Source organism: Stegastes partitus, unplaced genomic scaffold (assembly GCF_000690725.1).
Source record: "Stegastes partitus isolate 25-593 unplaced genomic scaffold, Stegastes_partitus-1.0.2 Scaffold96, whole genome shotgun sequence".
Lineage (NCBI taxonomy): Eukaryota > Metazoa > Chordata > Actinopteri > Pomacentridae > Stegastes > Stegastes partitus.
The window spans coordinates 746,345-761,719 of record NW_007577827.1 but is presented as its reverse complement, the minus strand read 5'-3'; the positions used below and the strand labels follow the sequence as shown (position 1 = coordinate 761,719).

The window sequence follows — 15,375 nt, the reverse complement described above, 5'->3', positions numbered from 1 at the left end:
TTTTTTAATTCTAAAAGACATGTAGAAATATGTGATTTTGATGAAATATACACAATTTTAGAAAAAGACCACTAATAAAGTTAACATTCAAAAAAAAAGAAAAAAACCCATAACACAATGCAGGATGACTGTATCCACACTATAGAATATACATAGTTGCCATGTGAGCCACAGAAACCAGTTTAAATCAAATTGCATTGGGTTTTTTTTATGTTACGCTGTCAGGAGATGCTTACAATATAGCCAGTGTAACCGTGGATACAGTCAGTCACCTGCTGCTTTACTGCATCACACTGGGTGCCTATGTTAGGAGTTGCCAGAGCTGTCAAGTGATTCATTTACACCAGCAGTCTAGAAAATGTTCATGTGATGTCAGTCTCCTTTTTTCTACATTTTCTTTTGGTAAATTTGTTTCAGTTATTTCCCACTGGAAGTACTTTATGAAGGACCTAACATTTGGTTTTTGCTGCACCTGGCCTACAGAGAGACGGCCGTTCAACTCTGTGATCACTTCAGAGAGTGAAATTTGTGATGCTGTTGAACTGCATTTTCATCTAAAGATGTTTCTGTTATTCAGCCTGTGTCACTGATATAAATGGCTCAGACGAAATAAGAGAAACAACTGACAGTATAATGCAGCACTATTCAGGAGCACCACAAATGACACAATGCTGTTGATTTAGACCACATTAGTATGAAGGCGACTGATATATACAATGATGTCCATCATAAAGAAGATATATAGTTACATAAGCGTTATAAAACCAGACTCCTTAAAGGCCTTGAAAAACTATATATACCACATAAATATAACATGTAACACAAACTCTCCGCTGCGGGACTTTTGTACTGACCTTCTCCAGCAGGTATCCAATCACCAGAAAGCCCTTCCCGCCCAGCATTTGCTCCTGCATGGCCACTGAGCTTTTCAACAGCTCCACCAGGAACGCCAGCAGGGTTGCACTGCAACACAGACATTGAACGCACAAATTTTAGAAACGCTGTGTAGAAATGCCTGATGGATTCTAAACATGTCTTTTTTTTATTTTTATTGTTATTACAGTGCGTGAGCAGAGGGGCAAGAAAACCTGCACCTTCTCCATCATTTACTTTTCATGAGCGGTTTTATTTTTTTTAATTTCTTATTGCTATCGTCCTGATTATATTTGATAAATGATCTGACTGCTGCTAACATGATGTGCAGATGCTGCCTGATATGTAACTGCATTAGGGCTCGTATGATGGAGTGGTATCAGGGAGATCTTGGAGGGAGAAGAACACAGACACTGACTTTCTAAAAACCTACTCATCGCTCCAAGGAAAACCACCTTACTCTTCTTGTTTTCACACTTACATCCCATGCTCTCTTTAATCAGTTACTCTGTAGCCTGCAGCACAAGTGTCTAAGGTTAGTCTTTTGCGTGAAAGATAATTCTCGCACATAACATAGAACATTAATCTTCATCTAATGGCACTCATAGTGTTTTTTTTTTAAAAATTTCCTCTCCTCCTCCCTGGCTTGTTTCTGGGTCGCTCTCAGGTTCAGCTGCAGTAGGAGTTGCTCATTAGACAAAACCTGCATTTTTTTGATCTTTCAGCCCGTTTCCTGTACTAAAAATTTCCGTACAGTCTACATCACTGTTGTTCGAGTTCCCTTTATTTTTCTACACCACTCACCAGACTGTGGTGTCCACGCTGCTGTCATTGAGCTGTTTGTAGTCCAGCTGAGCGAAGAGAGGGAACAGGACCTGGATGCCTCCTATAGAGTGGATGGCACTGTGGATGGAGTGGGTAACGATGGCCTTCACGTCCTGGGGGTTGGAAATTGACTATTAGTGCTGACAGAGTATTTTTTCCGTATATGCACACAGATAGAATCACGCACTGCTACTAATAGATAAACAGCTCATATACAAACTTATAGCAGTTGAGCTCCAATACAGCATTACCTCAATTTTGCACTGTATTTAAAGCTTACAAGCTGTAGTTTTATCGTGAACTGTAATAAAAACTGAACCTCTATTTAAAGTTTATTACATTTGGGGGAGAAAATATTGCTGTATAGCAGTAAAATACATTGTTTGATATAAGAGAGAAAAACCAAAACACTTTAATGTTGAAATAATTTCAATTACCCTACAACTGAAAATTTCCATGGGGCATTAAATGGCACCTATGTACTTCTGTAAACCGCTTTAACTCACATAGAAGCTGACTACACAACCTCTTCTAGCTGAAAGTACTACATAAATATAATAAAAACATGACTCATTTGTCACCTTCATCATTGTAAATTACAGCATTTGCTGCTTGAATTGCTGGTACGTTTTTCACACACTGTGCAAATTAGGAAATTCTTAGAAATAAGACATGATATCAAAAAAAAAAAAAAAGAACCGCCATTAGCGAAGCAGAGCCCAACCAACCTTGAATGAAGGACACATAGAAACATATTTGCTTGAACACAACTACAAGATATATCCTGCAATGTGCTAAACTAACAGCTAAGACTCTGAGGAAAAATCTGAGACTTCGCTTCATGACAGTGAGATTGACTGCAGGGTACAGTAGCAACTACATTTCATGAAGTGCATTTTGTATTTCTTACTAAATAACATCCATAGTATTCATCTGTGGTAAACCCTGTACATACAGCAGTCCAAACAAGGTAGACACTCCAGATTTTTCACAAATGCAATTGAGGCAGGTGTGAGTCAGCCTGTGACAAATTAGCAAGAAAATCAAACTGAACTGTTATTCCATTTCACTTCAATCATTCATATGGCTGAACAAATGAAGAGATGTGGGCGGTGATTTAGAGCTGGAGAGCCAGACTGGTGATGAACACTCACTCAGAGAAATCAAACCGACCTGTAGCATGAGTGCGTGTGGCGAGTGGACGAAGATGGACGGGTTTTCCCTGGGCGACGACTCCAGGCAGAGCTGGGCATCCGTCGCCTTGGCGTTGTAGGTGAAGGAGATGGAGCTGGCCAGCTTGCCATCGTACAACACCTGCTTGTGGTGCTCAGCCAGGTGGATGTCACTCTCCGACTTAAACTTGAAAGTGCTCTGCAGTGATGGAGAAGACAGAAGATGTCAGGGGTTACATGAGGGGAGAAAAACCTTGAATCAGAGGGACAAAATGACTTGTCCAGAGACACGAGTAGCGTCTCTGTGTGTACAAGTTCAACACCCAAAATGGAGTCTGCCTAATTGCAGCATGAGCCGTGTGTAAACAACACAGCATTAGCTTAATGAACACAGTGCTAACCCGGGCACTAATTCAATTAGCCCAGAATAAGAGATGGAGAGGGGGAGCGGATGTGTGGGAGAGAAGCACTCGGAGATCCAAATTTATCTCTTTCTCTTTGTAGTCTACTAACAAAAAAAAAAGAGAGAATACGCACATTTGTCTTATTCAGTTTCTATATATTGCAAAAATATACCCTTCTCTGTAAACTGTTACTTCTTTATCCAGCTGAAATCTAACACATCTTTACCATGGGCAATTCTCTTTGTTATCACTATTCTTGAGAAGAAACGAGTTCCTGAAGCTCACACATTTGAATGTGGCAAATATAAATAATCGTAAGGCTTGTTTAAACAAGCACGCAAGAAAAGTGCAAAGCATAGATACATGCTTTTTGTCGATGCACAAATTGTAGGAACTGTAGATAGTACTTTGTGTGCTTGTTCATTTATGTCTATATCTGTCTGTCTGCACAGGTCTGTGGGTCTGTGTATCCTGCAGCAGTGCTGCTACACATACGAAGTCCTACAGATGAAAGGCCAGTGAGTTGCTCTGCCAACCTTTGCAGCGGCTCCAGGCGGGGGCTGCGCTCCCCTTCAAGCGGCTCAGTCCCCAGGTGCCTCGCTCAGCCTGACTGCACAGGAAAGCTTCGGGCCGCTCACAGGCCTGCAGGCTCATCTTGCTCTGAACCTTTCATCTGAGGTCTATAGTAAAACATGCGCCCTGAGCAGTTTGAACCATGCAGCACCAAATGTAACATCCTTATCTCCATCTAATAGCTGAATACAAATTTACAGATTTTCACCATCTTAGTCCTAATGTCCTAACTAGTTCCATGATAAGAATCACAAAAAGCTTACTTCTATGCACTAAACTTATAAAAGCCACTACTAATTTGCATCTAAATCCACCTTCCCAACACACCTACGCACACATCACACAGCAAAAACATTATTCACAAGAATAATTAATGATAATTACAGCATGCCTATGTTCATATTTTCTGACTTGAGAACATATTACTTTAGTGAAATAGAAGGGCTGATGACCCGGTGTTAAAAAGCTTCTCTATTAAACAGCTATGTTAAAAACATATCCATTAAAAGTAACCTAGAAGACGGCAGCCATGTGCAGGGATAATCAATCACAAACACAAATAAATTGCTCTTTAGTTTATTTTGAAGGTTAGTGGGCACAAAATATACTGAATTGCCTGAATGTGAAATTAATACACTTATTAAGATGCACATTTTCTGCAGTGTAAGCCCATTTATTGTGCTGCACTTATGAAGTGTGTGTAGTTGTGCATATGTACCAATGTGGCTCTGCAAATGTGAGCTTGTATTTATGTTGCCGTGCTAAACGGAGTTTGGGGGGCAGGTTAGCTCAGAGTGTAAAAGAGCTTTGCTGACTCTTTAAAGTATTAGGGGATGCACAGAGGCATTCGACAGGTAGCAGGAGAAACATGCAAGAGTGCAGAAAAAGTGCAAAATTTTACATATGTAAAGCTTTACAGAGCAGCGCTTACAGGCATATGTGTCCCTCGCACACAGAGGAATGAAAGCGACAACTCTCGCCTTTCTCACACCTGACAGCTGCAGATACGACACTGGCCTGCAGTGATAACGGCACACACATCTAATCCATTCAGCTCAGCCCTGCATCTCTAGACAGTTTGCTGAATGAAGGCCAACCCTCCAAAATGAGAATTCCAGCATGTGACAGGAATGTCGTAAAACTTGTGTTGGGAATGATTTAGCTTATAAAATAAGTGAATACGTTAATAATTATAAATCACCTGAAAATTTAGACTAAATGGCGATTTGACGCATTAGTTTCAGTAATGACACTAAACCAAAGAAAACCTATGTATAAATAAATTCGATGCAAAAAAAATATTGTATTTTTGTTGCCAGCTCTAGAAAGATTTGTTACTGAGCCCAATACACTTGTGTTTTTAGGAAATATAATGCCAAGTTCCTATCATACCGAAATGCAAACAGACTTTCATTATAACTATTATAAAACCTAACAAATACACACAAGATGCATGCACACACAAAAACACACACAGGCATACAATACAGGTGTCCAGATAGACTCGCACGGTTCATTAATTACGTTGTGTCCAGATTGTTGGCAGTGCTCAGCAATGAGGACATCTGGACCCCTGATGAAGAGTGCAACTAGCAACACACTCAGCAACATGTGAGTGACGGGACACACACACACACACACACACACGCACACACACACACACACAAAGATGAACTAACACTTTCTTCTAACCAGGGCCCACACAGAAAAAAAACAAGATGTTACGTTACATCTTCTTCTTGTCATTAGGAGAGCATGGAAGCGCTGAACTGTGCACACATATAGACAATCAGTACACACAGCGTGTTGGCCATCATAAGCTGCTTCGAACAAGAAGACCACGAGCACCCTCACTGCGCTGAAGGCTTCTTTAGCAGAGCAAGCACAGTGTCTGTCTGCTTTTTTTTGCTCCTCATTACTGCACCGTAACAGTGACAGTGGCAGAGACCAACAGGCTGCATGCGACTACACACACATACTCTATAGACTGCACAGTATACATTGATACAGCCCTCCTCGATGTCGATTAGGCAATACCCAAGGAGCAGCTTGTCATATACACACATCTTCATCTGCGTGAAGCCAAGAGAACAAGAACTGGCCTACATTCGCATTAAGACGGGAAGCTGTGTGACACAAACCGAGTCCCAGTGGCGTCCTCCTTTAGCCGCCCGAAAAAAAAAAAACCCACGCACTCATCATTACAATACAAGCACCGAGGCCTGAGGCTTTGAAACAACTGAGCCATTTAATGGTCTCTTCTGGGCATCTGAGAAGCCCATTCTCCGCCATGCAGAGAGGCAATCATCTGACTGATCAGCCTCGGGAAACTGTGGGCTGTGACAGAGAGAGAAATCAGTATTCATGGCAGAGAAACAGCAAAACCCCAAGTATGTGATTATTAGGAGGAACATATGAAAGGTCTAGTCTATAAAAAGCCTTCTGTTTTATTATGTGAGAGGGACTGTTTTGGAGACTGTTTAGGAGAATACAGGGACGATTACGAAAGAAAGGTGTGAGACTCACGTGTGTGAGCCAGTGCTCCGATGTGAGCCAAAGCTCCACATCAGGTGTTTTAAATGTGTGATTTGCATGTCATCAACATGTTGCGAAGTCTCAGTCGGTGAAACAAATTTCTGTTATGTTATTTCTGATGCGCTTTTCCTAAGGAGCTCCTAAAATACCAGCAGCTGTTTGCAGATCAGCAGCCTCACATTCGTGCAATCTCATGGTGCTGAAATCTTGACAGCTTTGGACACTTTCATAAACAAGCTGTAAGTGGCCTGAGGTGCGCAAGTCTGCCAAAACAAGAAGCAGACAGCTGGCAAGGTACTGCAGCATCTCAGCTGTCACCGGTAGCCAGGCCAAAAGGCAAAGATGGTGATTTCTAAAGCTATCAGCGTTCGACATGCAACATTGTGAAGGCTCATTTGAATAATTTTTATTACCACGAGAACACAAAGTTCCGTGTCTAGACTTGGGGTTTAAAGGCAAAATCCACGAGTGGATGTTGGTATGTAGTGACAGTTTTGCAACTTTTTTTGTTGTGCCCCCTTCAACTCAATCTTTTTCCATCTATTTGAATTTATGCAGTAATTCCCTTCATTTGCAAGGACGCATTTTTTATAACCTCCAGACAATGAGTTTTTTCTTCTTTTTTTAAAAAAAAAAAAAGCTTGCGTATGGGCATTAAAATCTAGATAGCTCTGAAGAAGACTGCAGCTAAGCCCCGCACTCAATGTCTTTTAAGCTGCACCACATTATGATATACTGTTCAGATTTTGAATTCCAGCCCCTTCTCAAACTGATGGCGGTGATGTCGTGACTGACAGGAACATAATAAATCAAACTGAAAAACTCCTGCACCGATTAGATTACTGAAGACAGCTCCACCGTCAGAGGCTTGGCTTTGGAGAAAGAAATGTGTTGCTTCGAGGGTAAGAGCGTGATGAGATGTTTCACATTTTCATCACCTTTGCCTCATCTAAACTGAATTTGAGCGTGTGTTCTTGATAAAAATGGGTCTAGACATATAATAATACCTGCTCTTAAGCTACTTTGAAGTTTTGGCTTCATGCATTAATCTTTAAAAAGAAGTAGCTCATAGTTGTATCAAGAGAGCAGAAGAGTCAACAGCAGCAGTAGTCCACATTAACCCGCTGAACCCCAAAACCAGCTGCCAGCTTTGAGAGGCATGTTATCTATAGAAGGTCACCAATATTACATTATATCTCATAGGAAAAGTAAAAACAGGAGAGTTTCCACTTTCTAGCATTCCTGCTCTGTTCCATTAAATATTTTCTAAATCCAAGCTTAAAATCAGGATGTTTCATCAAAATAAATTCTTTGACATATCGTATTTAGATATTTACCATAAATAAATTCCTTAGTCTAACAATATTCTGTAAAAAACAAAAAATTCTGCATTCATCAGCGCAACCATGAAGCCACGTGTGACTCAGCAGCAGCCAAGACTCATGTTGCAAAAATTCTGGGACTTTGAATGGAGCTGGGCTGAACTTGGAGACAAATAAAAAATGTAATAAAATATAGATAGCATGTAGAGCCACCTTTATTTCCGGTATTGAAAGCACGCCTGGAAGCACTTGAAAGACTGTTGTACATGTTGAGTCCAGGTTTTTTATTATTATTTTTGTAAAGTGAGTTATCATAGAAAACTTAGTGTTGCTTTTTCTTGCTTTTTAATGATATGTGGAATTATAGCTTCGCCATACTTCACAGAAAACATTTTTTGGGATCTCTCTACCACTATTCATGGTTGTGCCGTTTCTACTTAGGTGCAGTGAAAAAATGAACCCACTGTGAGTAAAAATGAGAGCAAAAGAGCAAAAAAAAAAAATCTGTTCAGAGGCTTAATGGATTAATAATGAAACAGCTAAAAACGTAATGGATAAATATGTGAAATGGATAGTAAAAAAAAATTAATAAAAGTTTGAAATACATAGCTTCATTAAACACCTCAAATAGGCACCTGAAGGCATTGCATAAATAGTGGAGATATTTAGTTAAAAGTAACAGTGGCTAAACAGCTGAAATAGCTTTAAAGTAATGAATAAATGGTTTAAAAGTCTAGTTTCTGCCACTCTAAATAGCATAGTTGTATAAACAAACTTCACCCAACCAACCTCACCAACAACAGTTCACTGTTATGAAAACACAACTGTAAAAATATCCACTTTTACATACATAACCAAGGTAAATAATATCCAGTTGAAATGAATTAATCTACAAGATGGCCATGTGAATGAAGAGGCACTTGAGTTCATAGAGGATTGCCAGGATGGATCTAAAAAGGAACCGCTGCTATTGCCCACGCGAAGAAAAAAAAAGGAAGAAAAAACAGTGCACCTATGCTTTGTGACATAAAACAGATACCTTGTGCTCCAGACGATCCACAGCATAAACATTAAACGACAACAACAACAACATAAAAAACTCAAGCCACTCTGGTACCAATGTAGGAGCTACATTGAATCTGACAAAGCAGGAATGATCAATAGACACAACAAGACAACATTAAGCAACAATGACAATGCAATCGTCAGGCTCCCAGGAAATTCTACCTGCCACAAAAACTATGTGACACTGAAGCGGTGTAAAACATGCAGAGAAAACAGAGTACAGGTGGAGATAAGGCGGTTTGCCGGTGCTGTCTTACCTTATATCCAGGACCAAGTTGGTGAATAGCAAAGATCTGAGCTGGGTTGAGAGCTTCACTGAAAACATAAATAGCTCCCAGTTGACCACAAAACACCCGGTTAGCATCCGCCGTCTCCGACGATCCCAGGAAACACTTATCATAGCTCTGGAAAAAAGAAGAGAAGAAAATATCAGCTGTCATATTAAACATTTCAAACACTGCAAAGGGGAATAGGGAACTCATGGTGCTAACATGGATTAGGGCGATGAGGTTTGTAGATCTTTACATTGCAATTAACTCTCAGGACTTAATTATTGCTGCTCATTTTTCATCTCTGGTCATAGGTTCATCCCATTCTGCAACAATAAACACAGTGGATGGAGAAAAACGGATGAACTCTTGATCCCTGCTGGTTTCTAATCACACTGTTCCAACTTCGCTATCACCTGCTATTACATTTTTTCTGTCCACTCGCCTTTCATCAGCTGCATCCCTCCGATACCCTTTATCTCAATGAGATCTTTACTCTTCTGCTTTTTCAAAATGATGACATACGTTTTATCTTCAGCCTTCAGGACAAAACAAACCCCGATAGCATCGACGCATTCTGAGACCTGCTCTTTCACTTCTTCCGAGTCTTTACGAGTTGCATGAACTGTAAAACATTTAACGTAAAGGCCAAGGAATTTCATACAGAGAATAACCCCGGTGCTGCAACGGAAGTGTAATGAAGGCCGCACTGCCACTGAGAGGTCAGGCTACCTGTCCTGTGCTAAACGGAAAAGTTGGATGTTGGAGTTTAGGTGAACTGTGCTGGAAATGGGCCCAAGGGCAACTCTGCTCCAGCTGACAAATGCAGAGGGCAAACCTCAAATGTTTGCCAGTATCCCAACAGGAGGGAAGTGTGAAGTAGAGCCACACTGTTAGTGTATTTCTAAGACTGCTACAGAATCCTTTATTTGGAAGCAGAGAAATATATTTGTCGCAATAATTATTCAAATACGGTTAAGAGTTTGACATATTTAACCAAAACCAGCTAAAATAAACTCAGTATTCACAATCAAGTCTTACATCATTTGTGTTGACATGCCAGGCCATATCGCCGTAGGAGACCAGCTGACCGTTGACGTAGCAACGGATCTCCGAGTTCCTCCAGCGGTTGTAGATGTGGACGATGCTGATCATGTACCACTGAAAAATACAGCAATATATTCAGAAATTCAGAAAGAAACAAGGTCAGAAATTAAAAAGAAAATCCCATATGCAAGAATGCACCAAATTACAGTGAAAAGAGGAACATTTGTTTGTTTTCCTTTAGGCTCATGTTTGAACAGTGCAAGTGGGACTTTCTCTTCAGAACTGTGTTTCACGATGATTGAGACCTTTCCTATTTTCTTGTTTTTATCTGACGAGAGTTTCATTTTAATTGATTTTATTTCCTTTTTAACTGTTGTTCCGTTTGATCGCTGTTTGATAGATGATGCCTCGCCTCGCCCGGCTCAAAGTATCAGAAGTTTTTTTTTTTGTATATTATTTTGTACATTGGCTCTGTTGGAGGCCAAATGTATCATATTGACTCAACTACAGTAAAAGCAAACCTCTTGAAGCCTGTGGTGAGCAAAATGTGTTGTTCGTACCTTTGCACCTGTTATTTAATAAGCACTAAACTATTGGGGAATATTGACACAAGACTCCTGCTGTGCTGTGATTCATTTTTAGCTTTTTATAGTTTTTAGCAAACTGCTGTACTTCAAGATGTTTTTGGTAAAATTCTCGTCTGTGCAGAACTGAGAACATTCCCTCTAACAAGCTGACATTGTAACTCTACACATAGGTGAGCTAACAGAGATGATTACAATGTGTTGAACTCTCTCCCTCCCTTTGCTCACCTTAATAATGTACAGCAATAACAGCATGCGTGTGTGTATGTGTGAGTGTGCATGATTAAAAAGCATCTTCTCCAACGATAAAACACACAGGTTCTCCTGAGGAAAGAGTGTTCAACACCACATGTGTAGGCAAACATCCACACTCTCTCACACACACATGTCCGCACATATTAACACGTGCACACAGTAGACAAAATGCTCTGAGACACGGTGACTTAAAAAATTGATCAAATGGAACCACTGGGATCTTTGTTAGGCAGCGTTGGGATTCTACTGGGTCAGCAAATACCGCGGAAGGCCATCTCATCAAGTGGATGTGTGTTTGTTTATGTGTGCATGCGAGGATGTGTGTGTCTGGACAGTAGCATAATGCTGACGGTGCAGTAGAGGGGGAGCGCGCAGGCCTTAATTGACAGACCTTATCTAGACTCATCAACATTCCCGGCGAGTGCAAGGCGAGATAGAAGCGCAGGGACACGCTCCTGATGCTCTCTCATCTAACAAGTGGCACAGGATTTCCAAACTGCGTGCACGTTTTCTTACCTTGCGGGGCTGGAAATCATATTTCACACAGTGCTGAAAGCCTTTTCCTTTTGACTTCAACGATGTCACGATGAGACAGTTTCCCACGAAGTGAGCGGAGTAGCCGATTCCTTTACTGGTGCGAAAACTGCAGAAGAATCAGAGAGAATTGCAGTCGTTTCAGTTTGTTAACAATTCCAGATCTGCATTTGAAAATAACTCGTTCAGCTGTCTGTAGATTAAAACTAATTTGAGTTTCTGTGTGACTAAACTCCACGTTGACCTTGAAGTTTCAATCAAACCGGAAACTGCAAATGAAAAAGGAAGTGAATTCTTTTTCACAGGTGAAGTTGCACCAAAAGAAATCCTGTCTACCAAAATACAAGCAGAGTACCTTTCACACCTACATATCACATTATTTAAGCCAATACCAGCCACAAAAACGCAGGATTTCAGAGTGCTTTCTTTGCAGCAGCACCAGGGGTCCCAGATCACAGGTTTGTGAGAAACACTACTAATCCCCTTCCCTCCATTTTTCCCCACATAATATTTTCCATCCTGCACGCGTAGCCTCCATGTAAAACCCAGTCTCACAGCTGAGCTTATTCATGAAACAACAAGACACATTTCACTTCTAAAATAGGCCCAGAAGGATCACACACACAGCAGAGCAAGAAAGCAGATATAAATCCCTCTCAAGTGAATCCCCGGTAAACATTGAGAGCACATATAGTGTGTTATCGTGGCCTTCATGCATCTGCGGAGGCCAGTATCAGACAGGCCGCTGGAGTAGCAGCTGCATCTGGGGGAGGATGATAAGACCTGGGCCAGAGGAGACGAGGACACCCTCCCTCCCTCTCGCACCTCACTTGCCATGACAACCTGACAAACGGTTACTAAGGAAACAGGCTTACATCCTAACACTTTTCATGATTAGAGCTCATCTCCGCTGATGGTATCTGTAGAATAAACGGATGTATGTCATCCTTCCTGTAGACAACTTAGCTCCCTGATTCTTGAGCAAAACCTTTCTGTCGATAATGAATCACAGCTCGGCTCTGCGAGGAGGGAGAGGTGAAGGGAGGATGCTGCTAGTTAGCGTCACAGGGTGAAGACATGGAGGGAAGAAGCCGAGCAGCCGAGTAAAGGAGTTCAATTAAATAAAAGGTCAAAGTTAATGAAGCTTCATAGTGGCTAACGGCTTGCTCTTACAACACCAACGGAGAGGCCGGCGAGGTCCAGACTCGCGCGAAGGCATCCACCCAACAGCACACTCATAATAGAGAGGTTTGACATTTAAAGTTATCTTCCAAGACATTATCTATTTATCTATTAACTTTCCGTCCATGTCATTCAGTCTGATGAGCTAAGTGTTTATCACCTGCAGCACTTCGTTGGACAAATTCTGAACAAAAATAATAGGGAAAGTAGTTAAAGTAAAGTTTCAAATACAGCTTTAGCAGGATTCAGGAGGAGGAATTAATAATTGCAAAGATGCACATTTTGCTGTTTGATCATCTCTGTGTCTGTGGCCAACAGATATCTTTGGCTAGCTCTTGTGAAATAAGCTGAACACAGTAAGACTGCCAAGATAGACAAACCTTAGAATTTTGGTAGTACTAAAAGAGTTGAAAATAAATCGTTTTTTTCTCATTTATCAAACAAACCTGCCACACATTCTGTGGGTATTGCATGTCAAATGTAAGGATTTGCTGCTTTACTGGGTTCCACTTTATTGTACATGAGTATATTTGGCTCTCTCTCTCTCCACACCTCCCTCCCCACTCTCTGCAGCTCGAGCACACCAGCTCACTTACAGCTCAGCTGAAACACTGTAAAACTACTCTACCCTCGGGCGCCCGTATAGCTCACCTGGCTGAGCGGGCGACCCATGAACAGGGGCTACAGTCCCCGACACAGCGGTTGTGAGTTCGAATCCCGCTCACGACCCTTTGCTGCAGGTCTCTCCCTCACTCTTCTCCCCCCTTTCCTGTCTCTCTCCACTGCTCTACATAAAGGCAAAAGCCCAAAAAAATATATTTAAAAACTACTCTACCCTCGGCAATAGCAAGTTGTAATATTGGAGTAGATCTGCCATGTGTGTTGGAACTGGAAACCGATTCTAAATGATAATGAAAGCTTTACTGCAGGTTGATGGGTCTGGTTTGTTAGTCTGTCTTGTATGAAACCCCAGAATTGTGAATGTGCTTTTGAGATCGTCATCAGTACGCTGCAGCTTCAACATGAGGATGCTCACCCTTGGTTCGGACTGTTTGTTTTGCTCATGATATGTCTTTTAGCACATAAAAAACACACCACTTTTACAAGGTTAAAAACTTGATTTCCACCTGTCAAGGTCTCTGGACCAAACAAGCCATTGTCAGACTCAAGTACCACTATCAGACTAATACAAATCAATTGACACATTAACCAATACGAAGGTCTTCTCGGGATTCTATCACATTTGCTTTAGCTCCATTATCCAACTGAGATTTATACTTTTCTGACATGTTGGGTGAAACAAACTGTGCCTAAAATCAACAGTACACATTCACATTTCCAGCAGAAACCAATCTCCTATTCTTGGCACCCCTCTGAATCTTTCTAGAAGCACCAAGTGAAACTTTGGTGACGTGCACACAAGCATTTCTTCACGTACCCTGCACAGACTTGATAGCAAATGTAGAAAATTATTAGAACTGAGGAAAAGTCTGCAGTCCATTAAGTGCTTTCTCATGCTGGGATTAAGTGCAGCACACTCTCCTTCAAACCACGCCATCTGTGTTCACTTCAGCTAGTTTCCTCTTACTTTAACGACAATACATTTTGACATCTAGAAGGAACAGGGCTGAACTTGCTTCATTCAGCCGTGAGCTTTTCTTTGCTCGGATCAATAGCGATAGCAGGAGCAAGTTTGTACAACAACAGCTAATTGCACTACTCACACAAAAAGTAACATTTTGTAAAGCAGTGCTGAATTAAGCACTGACAATGGAGAAGCCGAGGTACTTCTGCATCTTCTGAAGTATTTTTTTTTTCTCCAGAAGACTGTTGAAACAGAAAATGGAGTGTACAAAGACATCCTTCCACTGCGATCCTGAATAACTGACACAGAAACCCGATGTATTCCATTGATGTTTTTCATTCCTCTTGTTCAATTAAACTCATCTGTGACTGCGCTCACAAAAATATCGATGCGATGTCTTTAGGTCAACAAAATGGGCAGAGAAATTAAGGATTCGTGGCTAATAGAAACACTCAGACAGTGCTGAAGTGTCGAAGAATGGATTTTTCATTTAAGTCCAGAACAAGGACTTAAAGATGGGTTTTTTCTGTCTCAGTATGCCATTACAAGGATTTTATTTTTATTATGCAACAGTCCAGATAAATGGTGCTCTACTTACCAATAGAGGTACGGTTTGTCTTTATCCACGTTGATGTTGTTGAGAGGATCCTGTCTGAACCAAGTGTTGATAGTGAATCCGTTCTGGTACGGCCATTTGGCAATTGGTGGCAATGCTATAGCCTGGAGTGGGACACACACACATCAGAGCAGCTCTTGCAAATGTTTATAGCAATCAATATGTCACTCAGTTAGCCATTACTTCCTTTTCCACCATTCAACTCCTCGCACTAGTGGAGCAAAGTGCCAATTAAGATGCGCTGATGAATTGCAAACCAGAATGCCACGACAGGCTCTTTAGCAATTTGGGAGAACAGAGAGTAAATCTGACTATTTATTATTTTATGTGTAAGTGGTCAGTCTCACCGCTGCACTGCGTCCTGGAAAGTTGAAGAAGGTATCAGGACCATGTCTCTGAGGCATCTGGTTCAACACCGACAGGAGCTTGATAGCATGTCTCGGCTGGAGGAGGGGAGATGGAGATGGAGATGGAGGAGGAGAGGAGAGGAGAGGAGAGGAGAAAGTGATAGTCATTATTACATGACAGATGCTG

General features: G+C 41.2%; 1 protein-coding gene across 6 annotated transcripts in view; it reads right to left on the bottom strand.

The window, feature by feature from the left end:
- The window catches only part of LOC103354097 (neurobeachin), a 93,050-nt gene that overhangs the window by 43,290 nt on the left and 34,385 nt on the right, over positions 1-15,375 (bottom strand). For all 6 annotated transcript variants that reach the window (XM_008277360.1, XM_008277363.1, XM_008277361.1 and 3 more), the window contains exons 4-11: positions 15,189-15,284; positions 14,824-14,945; positions 11,441-11,567; positions 10,080-10,199; positions 9,027-9,173; positions 2,872-3,069; positions 1,678-1,811; positions 855-963 (exon numbers count right to left, since the gene is read on the bottom strand). In XM_008277360.1, the coding sequence (XP_008275582.1) occupies positions 855-963; positions 1,678-1,811; positions 2,872-3,069; positions 9,027-9,173; positions 10,080-10,199; positions 11,441-11,567; positions 14,824-14,945; positions 15,189-15,284 (1,053 nt within the window). The remainder of the gene's footprint in view (positions 1-854; positions 964-1,677; positions 1,812-2,871; positions 3,070-9,026; positions 9,174-10,079; positions 10,200-11,440; positions 11,568-14,823; positions 14,946-15,188; positions 15,285-15,375) is intronic.